The 11,309-nt window shown below is 40.2% G+C and overlaps 1 protein-coding gene across 1 annotated transcript; it reads right to left on the reverse strand.

Moving 5' to 3' along the window:
- LRRC31 (leucine rich repeat containing 31) lies at positions 1-10,630 on the reverse strand. Its single transcript, XM_031047115.2, has 9 exons — positions 10,426-10,630; positions 9,014-9,163; positions 8,463-8,630; positions 5,810-5,977; positions 5,281-5,448; positions 4,342-4,509; positions 3,518-3,685; positions 2,181-2,348; positions 1-320 (listed from the first exon to the last, which is right to left on the reverse strand). The coding sequence occupies exons 1-9, from the start codon at positions 10,613-10,615 to the stop codon at positions 1-3; spliced, it is 1,668 nt and encodes a 555-aa protein (XP_030902975.2). The 5' UTR covers positions 10,616-10,630.
- Between the last annotated feature and the right edge of the window lie 679 nt (positions 10,631-11,309).

Below are 11,309 nucleotides of genomic sequence, written 5' to 3' on the forward strand. Positions count from 1 at the left end.
TCAACAGTCAAAACAAATGTTTCTTTTGTTGTCTTGATTAAAGCTTTCCAGTTGTTCCCGTTGTAATTCTGAAAGGACCCATCTTTGCATCCCCAGCTCTGCCAAGGCAGGTAGCTTTGTCAGCGCTGCTAACAACTCACTGAACCACATCCCACAGTCACGGCAGGACGATGGGTGAAGACTGACATCCAGCTCTGAGAGTTCTTTGAATACTGTTACGTGTCGCCAGAACATGACCCACCCTTCATCAGATATGTTGTTATTATAACTCAAATCCAGTTTCTGTAATCTGGCTAGGTGACCATCCTGCGTCAGCAATGCTGCAAGAAATTACAGGCACAAACACAACTAATATATCCTCACAATTGCCTCAAAAGCTCATAAGTAAGAACAGTAGTATTTTAATAATAGTAGTAATACCATATTATTTAAGACTTTTAAGCAGTCAAACAGCAAGATTCAACTCCTCAGCAACATTAAATCACATGCTGTTGATGTCAGAAAAACTGTTTTATCACTGCTGAAGGAGTGCACAACATTTAAAACACAGGCAATTCAAAAGGAACAGAAGTATAGGGTTAAAATTGCATGACAACCTGATAACCTTTGAGTCAGTTGGATAGAAATTGTATGCAGGCTAATTTACAGGCTTTACAGGGAGACAAATACAGGCTGGGCAGAGATGGATTGAGAACAGCCCTGAGGAGAGGAACTTGGGGGTGCTGGTTGATGAGAAGCTCAACATGACCCAGCAGTGTGTACTTGCAGGCCGGGAAGTCAACCATATCCTGGGCTGCATCACCAGCAGCAGGACCAGCATGTCGATGGAGGCGATTTTCCCACTCAGCTCTCATGACACACCCCCCCCCCCCCAGAGTACTGTGCTCAGCTGTGGGGCCCCCAACACAAGAGGGACATGGACCTGTTGGAGTGAGTCCAGAGGAGAGCCATGAAGACACTCAGAGAGTTGTAGCAGCTCTGCTATGGAGACAGGCTGAGTTTGGCTCAGGGGAGACCTTATAACAGTCTTCCAATACCTAAAGGAGGCCTACAAGAAATCTGGGGAAGGACTTCTTACAAGGGCATGTAGTGATAGGACAAAAGGGATTGTTTTTAAACTTAAAGAGTAGATTTAGATTAGACATGAGAAATTCTTTACTATGAGGGTGGTGAGATACTGGAACAGGTTGCCCATCCCTGGGCAAGTGCTCAAGGCCAGGTTGGATGAGGCTTTGAGCAACTTGCTCTAGTGGAAGGTGTCCCTGCTTGTGGCTGGGGGGGTAGAACCAGATGATCATTAAGGCCCCTTAGAACCCAAACCAGTCTATGATTCTATGATTCTATGATTTAGACAGAGGAAAGCAAAACTAGATGAGGTTGTGTGATTACAACAGCTGCTTCTCACTGTGGGAGGGTAATGGTGCCAATATACCCTAAAGGGACCTGGGATCCCTAATGTACAATTGGAAAAGGAGACACCCATCAAGGGTAGTGTTTATAAAGTCACAAATATTCAGCTTCATCTCACCAGCCTTCAGATTACAGAGCCTTAATAACTGCCACACAGCTATTGCCAGTCCCAGACTCTCAAAACCCATGAATCAGGCCCACAGAATCACAAAGATGGTTTTTAAGGGATCCTATAATTGATTCCATCATCAGGTTTCCATTTTCCAGTATTTCTCAGCAGCTGCTAAGAGATGGGCAAAAGTATTTCTGATTTGATTCTTCCACAATAGTGTGACATCCTGAAACACACCTAATGGACTGAGAGCTAGTAGTGCCTGTATTACTGCCTGTCAGCATGTACATTTTCTATAAATTACTGGACACCGAGCCGGCAACTGAACAAAATAAAACTCCTCAGAGGCAGTTTAAATATCTGATATAAAAACCAGATGCAAACCCTACATTTTCCAAGTGCTGCCTTTTTGCAGTTATACTTAAAACTACTAAAAGATTCTTTGTATTTTATACTTTTCAGCTTTTGCACTGTGCATGTACAGGACAGCCAGACTTCAGGAAAATGAAAACCCTTTCTGGGTAAAATACTGATTTATTTTCCATCTTTTCATTTGATTTATGCAAAAATGTGCTCAGCCCATAGAACAAGTCCCTTCTGAATTGTGGTCTAAATGCCCTGGCTCCTTGACTGCTAGTAAATACCATGTTATACGTACTTAGAAGTGCCAAATCTTCATCCACCAAGTTACAGCTGCTCAGTCTTAACACTCGAATCTCCATTGCAAGCTTTAGTGCTCCCAAAAGCAGCTTTAGGTTCCCACCAACGCACTTATTCCAGGAAAGGTCTAATATCTCCAGTTCAGGAAGGTGAAGGGCAGCCTCAGCTGAAAAGATTAAGACCAGCAACTTCTGCTTACTGAGAGAAAACAACATAGCTTCAATAGACAACTCACCAACAATTCACCTGTAAATAGGCTTCTAACAGGCTGCCTACTTGTGCTGAGAATGACTTATTTCATCCTAATAAAAGACAGAATAAAGAATATAAGAAGGGCCTGCGTACAGAATCTATAAGAACTCTGTGGAGGGGTTTCTTGTCTTTCTGTTTATGTTATTGGCTTGACCTTGTCCCACTGAAGCCAATTTAACTTAACAGCTTGTTTTTAAACCATTTTATATCAATTTGAAGATAGCAAATTCTTGCTGTGAACTCACCATGCAAGGTGAAATGCTCTGTATCTTTTGACAACACCAGTTTCCATGATGTCACTCTTACATAATTGTAATGATATAAATATAGTACTTTTCCTGCAGGGACCTCAGACCAATTTAGCTTGCTACTGCTTCTGCTGAAGGCAGTCAAGTTTTACTACAGGTTTCAATGTCACTAGTAAACAGTACAAAATGTAAGTGCATTTTCTGGTAACTAACTGATCCCTCTTAGGGGTACTTAGATTTCATGTGCCATATGGAACACCTATCAAAAGTACAGTGTAGCCACTAATCCACTGGGATTTGCAATAAGTAGGCAAAAGAGGCTGAATTTACATGTCCCACGTTAGACTGGACTTTTCTTCATAGCTATGCAGTCTCTTTTCTACTAAGCAGCCATTGCTTCAGTTCCTCCACTACCCCATACTTAACTGTATTCCAGAGAGTTTCTATTGAAACTTTCACCAGCAGTGAGGTGAAAAACCTTCAGTCAGAACTTTACCCCATTAAACTGCAAATGCCGTGTTACAACCAAACTATAATTACAGCATAATATAAAATCATGTTTTCCTTTCTCTTCCCAAATTAGGAAGTATTCAAAAGCTCACTATCAGACAAAAGACTAAAAGGACTTCATCCAGTCAGGTATAATGGGGGAAGACACACAATGGTCTTCCCTTGCAGTTGGGTCTCATGAAACACTGGTTTCATCACAAGCTTTTTCAGCTGGGACCTGTGGTATAATGTAGCCGTGATCTCTGGAGTTCAGCCAATGGAGAATGAAGTACCTATCCCACAAGGATACACAGAGAATACACACTCTTTAAAAAAACATTCCTACCTAGTGATGAAAACGACTCTTCACCTAAACCACAATTGCTGATGGACACAGATTTCAACTTTGGTAAAAACCTGAGCCTGCCCAGAAGAGGTCCAGATGAGATGCCTACATTTTTATTTGAGGATAAATTCAGCTCTTGAAGACTGGAGAGTAGAGGTATCACCTGGCCTGTGAAAACATGAAATATTTATTAGACAGTCACCAATCCAAAACAAATACGTAGTTGTATACTTGCTTGACATAATTTCTTTATAAATCAATCCAAAAGTCAAGGCCAAATCCTGACAGTCGAATTTATGGTGAGTAACGTTTTAGCCCATAAATAGCCTTGTTATTTTCAGTAGGAATGTTTAAGAAAATATGTATTACATACTGTGTGGAAGGTCATCAGAACACAGATTCCTGTTGAAATTTCCTAGGTGAAATAGGGAATTTATTTATTAAATGAGATGGGGGTTATTTCTAAATATCTTTGCTGCTAACTGAAACTCCTTTGTATTAATGCTGTTATTTTCTATTAGTCAATAAATTAAAAATAAATTATGATTGCTGTTACTAATAGTCAGTATTTCCCAGTGCTTCAGCAGTAGCTTTTCAAATTATCTTCTTTATCATGGAAAATAAGATGTAGGCAATAGAGGCTTTGAGTCATGGGATTTTATTGTTATTGTTCTAAAGAGTAAAAAAAACAATGTCAAGATATTGTGATAATGCACACAGAAAAATTAACTGGCTCACTAGGTTAGGCAGAATCTCTTACACCTTTGAGTGCTTTCAGAAGTCAAAACTTAGATTCTTAATGGATTTCCTCAACATGTTCTTACCCAAAATGGTCATGTCCTCTTCTGTTACACAGCACTGGTGGAGATCAAGGACTTCGAGATTTTTCAAGGTGGCCAAATGAGCTGTTGAGTCTTTAAAGCCACCCCCGATCTCTTTGTTACATGATATGTCTAATTTCCTTAGGTCTGCAAGGTGCTGTAAAGCGAAGTCTGAAATGGAAACCGGAGCGTCCTGGTCACCGGCTACCACAATAGCACAGGTCACAGCTTTAGCATTTGTTTATTTACTTCAATGTCAAAGTTTGCACAAGGTATTGCAGGCAAAGCTCTTAGACTAAGCTTCAGTGTATAATCACAGGAGACATACAGTAATACCACAAAGCTTCCCCATCTTTGCAACTCTATTCCTCTCTGAAAGACCAGGTGAAGGTGAGGCCAGCTCATCCCCCAGATCCATTCAATCCTCAGCATTTTGCTGAAATTACTACTGGATGTGCTAATTAGTGCCAGTTGGTTTGTCTTCTGGATAAAACCTCCACTAGGGAGAGACACAGACAATAAGCTCATTTCATATGGCTTCACTGGACACTCATTAAGTGATAATGGTGAATTTGGATTTCCCCCTGAGAGTAGGGATTAGCTTGTTAAAAGTTAGCTAGAGTGTCTGGGCATCGTCTGTGTTCTGTCTGGGGAGAGAGGAAGCATGTCCATAGAGCCACTAATCTACCCTAAGATGTGTCTCAGATAAATGGTGTGGAGAGAGACTCTCCCCACTGACTTTCACATGCTTGAGCTCAGGGAAGATAAATGCTACTCCTACTGAAAGTCTCTGTAGTCTTTTATCAATCCTCAAACAGCAAATAACGACTGCCCATTAATACTGCCAAACCATCAGCAAAATCCCATCTCATTGCCTTTCTTAAATGGTTTTCAGATGTACAATTTATTCAGAATGAAAGTCTTTCGAACATAAAGTCTAACCTAAACCCTGGAGGCTGTCTTGCTTTAATCCACACATGTGCAAGTTTAACTCTTTCAAGCCTGGCACATTTTTCAGAGCCTGAGCAATAACCTTCATGCTGCAGCCGATGAGTTTGTTGATAGAGAGATCTAATACTTCGAGGTTTGGGATCACATTTAGAATTTCAGCTGGGAAAAAAAGAAAAGAAGAACAGAATTGGTAATTGTCTGGAATATATACAGAAGAACCCCAGAAAAATATAGCACCATGATTTGCTCAAGGTCTCAAAGGATCAAGCAACCCTGGACCACTGAGGCAGCCTGACTGCAGATTAGATCTAGCTATTTTTCTTCTCAACCATACCTCGTGATTAGAGAGAACAACTTTCTTCCTTGAAAGAAAGTACATTAAAATGCAACACTGTTATAATGCAGAGCCTGAAATAGATTAACTTTCTACTAATACTGAGCTCAATACAGCCATGATCCAAGTTGAACAGCTTATATTTTTGTGAAGCCACCCTCAGTCCAGCTGGATCGATACACATACCAAGGGATTCTCCATCCTTTGCCGTCAGGTTACAGTCTGTAATTTTCAGAAGTTTTAACTTGCATCCTTTCTGGATTTTTTTTGTCAGGAGTGACAGTTTTCCACCTATGTTACTGTTCCATGATAAATCCAGTTCTTCAAGTTGAGAAACAATTTCAAATGCCTCTCCTGTAACAGATGTTTAAGATGACTCATTCTAAGTATCAATTTCAGTGCAAGATGAAAACAAAGGTTTGGAATATATTAAAGAGGAAGGTTAGTTAGTCACTTCATTCTCAAATTATTGTATTTCAAATGGCTTGCCACAAAAATTGGTATATGTGTGAATTGTTGCTACTGCAGCAATGTTGCATAAACTCTCACTTTGTCTAAGGAGCAATACAGACCACAAGTCATTGTCACAGTACACACAGACCTGGGATTTATTCAGGTTCCCAAATCCCCATCAGACTGTTTGGCCATAACTGCAGACCTTTCCAGGACCCAGAAAGTCTAGTCTATAGGGAAATCAATACAAGTGACACATCTGAATTTATTGCTCTGTGTAGTTCTGCTCTATTTTATTTGGCAAGCTTCCAATGTCCTCTGTACTGTGCCCACAGGTCATTTTGGAGGGTATGAAAGAAGGCCCTCTCCCAACTATTTCTGAATATGTAAAAGTTTCATTTCTGACAGGAATTTCTGACTCACTTCATAAGAAATCAAGATGAGCATGGTTTTGATCCAAAACAATTTTCCCATGATTTCAAGGCAGATGGCACTGATTTTGCTTACATTCAGAAAAACCAGCCTTTTGCAGTCTTGATATACCTCTCAGTGTGAACTGGGTTAGTGCTCCCTTGCAATACTAACATACCACTGCAAAATCCAGCTTCCTAACTTCCTTTGTAGAGGAGGAAGGCAGGTGTATATTTGCATAAACTAATTTGCAAAGAAGATCAATTAATCAGACCATATGCAAATACCATTTCAAAGTCTCACACACAAATTTTTATCTGAACTCGACATCAACCTAGCAATTAAGAATTGCATATTAATAATAATAAAACACACATCTGTGTGTTTTCCAAATTAATTCTTCACAAAGGTTTTATAATAAAAAACAAACTATTTCTGTTGTTGAAAGGGAATATCAAGGTCTGAAAGAAAAGGACAAGTTGCAGTTTCTGTTTCTGCACTTATTCAAAATTATTGCCTCATTCTTGAACACTAAGCAATACTCTGCAGCTGAGAAATGGTTTTGCCTCTGCAGCATAGCCTGTTTCTGTTTGACATGGGGAGTACCATTCCAGACACATTTTCCACCCAGAAGATAAATAAAGGACTACAACTCCAGGAATGGTTTCCTATCACTTCTCACGGCTCTAAACAATCACATAGGAGAGGCTGATATTATGGTTGTATGATATTATGGTTGTATGATTTCTAAGCAGAATGCACTGAGTCCACAAGTGGCCACATTTCCACAGATAAATATGAACATAGTTAAACAGGCAGTAGTGGCCTAAATGCATATGTTGTTTTCAAAATCGCAGGCAAAATCGATGCAAACTGAGTGTTGCTATTCCACATGTCAAGGGCATCACATTTTGGCTGGAAATTCAAGTCCTATGATCAGTTTTGTATCTGTCTCAGCAGAGACCAAGCCAGAAGAGGGAAGGAAACTGCAGAGAAGAACCAGGGGAAATAAATCAATTGGAAATATAACCAGTAACTAATAAAACTCAAGGGCTTGATAAAGGATAAAATAAATTTGGAAAGGAAAAAATCAAACACAAAACAAAACAAAGATCAGAAATGGACCGATAATTATTTTCACCAGCTTTTGTAGAGATGAGAGATATAGTTTTTGTCCCCAGCAGACAGCATGACCCACTTTTGTGCTACCACCACATATGTCATTTTATTGCCAAACCTTTCCTGGAAAAAGCTTAGATATGAATGACACAAACCCCAGCTTTATAACTCAGACTGGCTTTTAGAACTTGCAAAAAAAGCAGTAGTTTTTGAATTCCCAGTTGATTGAGTCTGCCCTCCTTTTTGATACATATCACAGACACTTCCCACAGTAAACTCCAGGCCCACAGGTGACTCAATGTCAGAACCTGAGTGCGTAACACCACCTTTAAAACTTTTAAATCGCATGCTTTGCAGAAAGCAGGGTAGCAGGCACTCCAAGCAAAGAAGTAATCAAGGGAATAAGCTTCTCCCAGGCCTGCAAAAACAAGCCATAAGGCTTCATGCAGCACTTCTGTTTTTAAGTCTCTTGCAGAAGACCAACATTTTTTTGTGATGAGCACTCATCTGTCCTGCCTCATGAACACCTAAGGTGACCCTATTATGACTGACTCTGTTTCAGTTCTTCTATCATTAGATATCAAAGATAGAAAACCAAACCAAAACACTAATTGGAATTGAAAACATGCTTTCCTGCAAACAGGACTGAATTCTGTTCCCTTCTGAATATGAACCCTTAATACCCTGAGGAATGAACTTGGCAGAATGACCTGTAAGCCCAAGTTCTTTCTACTGTTTCACAGCAAGAGTTTACATTGTCCGTTGCGGAAGCAGCAAGAGTAGGATGTAGGAAGAGATGAGATGGATTATGTTAGACCCAAGCTGTCTGGAAGTGAATGTAAATGAAATCCTGTACCTAAGGAGGTGACATCCTCAGCTGTCAGTCTGCAGTTGTTAAGTCGAAGGACTTTTAACAAGTTTACATGATGAAGATGAACAGTGAGAGCTTTCAAAGTCCCACCAACACCACCATTCCAGGAGAGACTGATCTCTTCCAGCTCTGGGAGAAAGGGCAGTAAAGAAGCTGTAAAAAAAAGAAAAGGGAATTCTCTTTGCATGTTCTCTGCACACTCTGGATATTAATACATCTCAATACAAAGATGCTTTCTACAACAAATACAGCATTTTAAAGCCATGACAATTTGTATCTCAGTTTTCTTATCTGTAGTTCAAGTGTTAAGGACATTAACCTGCTTCACAGACTTGTTTGATTTTTATATTTATATATATATATTATATAGTTTGTGTAACATATTCATTAACATTTCTCAGGGACCTTGAATTGTTAAATAAAGCCAGGTTTTTGTAAAAGAAAGGGAATGGAAAAGAGGGAAGTGAATAACTGAATAGGCAAATAAGAATTAAAGAAACGTCTGAAGTGACTAGTTGAATAAAATGTGTATTTACCCAGCTCGGTTACATCTGCTGCACTTAATGCACAATTATTTAGATCCAGATTCTTGCTGTTGGGTTTCTTCCCCAGTTTCTGCATGAACTGGTGAAATATCTGGTCACCAGATGGTGACTCTGCTTCAGAAATGAGATGTGAAATTCCATCTGAGTAACAAAGAAATAGAGCCCTTGTTATTTCTGCTACTAACATAGTGTGTAAAACCTACTTGTGACTGTCAGGTAAAGACTTTAGGAAATGAACTAAATCTGTCAGTAAAACAGGATCTATTTTTTATTAATGTGGACCAATATTCTGAGTGATAAGATCACTATAGGTCAGATCATTACAAAGCTCCTGATGCAGAGTGGGAAACGAATCTCCTATTGCACATCTCCATGCTGCCTTTATGCCAATGACTTTGGATGGTCACACCCCCAGTTCAAGGACATGAAATGCATGCAAAAGTCTGCACTGCAGCTACTCCGGATGCACAAGTCATACAACCACCTCTATGTGCCTGCACTGTAGCCACGCTGCTGCAATACACCCTGATAAGTTAGCACCAAGTGGCTGGTGAACCTGCTGCTGCCTTTATGACAGCCTGTGTTAATTTTCATTGTGTGTGTAAGGCAGTTCCTGCTTTTCGTGGCTTTGCAAAGCATCCCTTGCTTACCTTCTTCTTTCATGCAGGTTGTACAGCAAGGAAAATTGTATTTGCATTCATTGATAAATGCTTTAACAAATCAGAAATTTCATCTAATGCTTATAACTGGAAAAAAGCAGCAAACATTTATATGAAATAGCAATACCACTCCCAGTAGCCATCCTCTCATTGGTTGCCCAAACCTACCCAAAACTCTTAGGACAAAGGATGGGGTTCTAAGCATCACCTTTCAGCTCCTTTTTTAAAATAGCCTAATTTTCTCTAGTGTGGATATAAAGAGTATTCTTGTGTGTCCAAAATCACACACATAATAAATTTCCATTCCCTTCCCCTCCCCCTTACCAATGTCAAGTGATAGAAAACATCTGCTCTTGTTGCTGATAGATTGCTCTATCAGCAGGGTGGACAGAGACCAATCCCACATACAAGCCAAGCTACTGCTCAACTCTTGGCTTTGAAACCAAGTAAGTTCTGTAACTAATGAGCCAACTCCAGCACTGATCTCTCACACTGGAGATCAAGAGAGAGGTCACCCAAAAGCTTTATTCCTCCTCAGCAACATGGATCTCACTCCTTGCTTGGCATCTATCAAATTAGAGGGTACATCCTTGATAATATTCCAATCAGAAGGAAATCCTAGCTAAAGGATAAACTGTACACAGCAAAATACAGGTTTCTGGCTTGCAAGAAAAACAACTGATTTTCTATGAAATTAAAATGTGTTTTTCATAAACATGTATTCCATTATTGTACTGGCATTACTTTCTGCAGAGAGATCTTCCTTCTCACTCTGATCATCAGTTCCAGAATTGTTTATTTCTGTTTCTTCAATTTCCTTTCTGTCCTTGCCTTCAGATTTTCCAAAGTCAAAGCCCCTGAAGAATTTTTTTATGGCTGAAGGCTGCTCTTTTCTTTTTCCAGGAGATGACCTTTTTCTTTGGAACTGTTTCATAACAAAGTCAAATGGGGAACTCTTTGGGATGTCCTCTTCATGCTTATCCTGGCAGCTATGCATGGCATCTTTCAGGGGATCAGCAGACAGAAAGTATTAGTTTTAGGATCATTTACTCTTGCTTACTTTCTTTCACAGCGGCAGATGCAGTGAGAATTTCCTACCGTTCCCTCCCTGCTAATATCAAAACACTGCTTAGTAGATCAGACTCTGAGCTCCCCCTCCAAAAGGAACAGGTAATAGTATTAACACAGCAGACTCGGTGGCCCCAGTTCTCAGTGGTATCACTCTCTGCTGCCTGGTTAGTGCCAACAAGCCCCTAAGGCCACACCACCTGACCACCAAGGCTAAAGGGCGAACTTTCTGCTTCCCCTGCCACTGACTCCTCATGTTTAGTTCACAGTCTTGTGGCCACATTAAAGAAGCAAGGCTGAGATGTCCCTGTTGTGAGGGGATGCCAGGTGAAGTTTTACACCAAAGTGATTCTTCTTGCCAAAGGCCAGCCAGGCAGTTAGAAAGGTGGGAGGACGAGGCGTGCAACAGGGAGTACAAGGATATCCTTGCCTGAATCATGTCAAATGCTCCCAAGCTCAGGGTGGAACATGCAAACAAATCCCCATGTTAATTAGAGCAAAGCTGAAGCAATAGTGCTGAAAACAACCAGATGTCATAGCTATAAACATTCAGAGTGTGA

The sequence above is a fragment of the Melopsittacus undulatus genome, chromosome 6 (assembly GCF_012275295.1).
Source record: "Melopsittacus undulatus isolate bMelUnd1 chromosome 6, bMelUnd1.mat.Z, whole genome shotgun sequence".
NCBI lineage: Eukaryota > Metazoa > Chordata > Aves > Psittaciformes > Psittaculidae > Melopsittacus > Melopsittacus undulatus.

What these genes read in the sequence shown, in the direction of transcription:
- LRRC31 (XM_031047115.2), bottom strand. Translation starts at nt 10,615, where the DNA reads ATGAAACAGTTCCAAAGAAAAAGGTCATCTCCTGGAAAAAGAAAAGAG. An exon ending in GGAAGATCTCTCTGCAGAAA is followed by an intron (nt 9,164 to 10,425) that starts GTAATGCCAGTA and finishes TTTGTTACTCAG; the next exon opens with ATGGAATTTCACATCTCATT. An exon ending in AAAGGATGGAGAATCCCTTG is followed by an intron (nt 5,449 to 5,809) that starts GTATGTGTATCG and finishes TTTTTTTCCCAG; the next exon opens with CTGAAATTCTAAATGTGATC.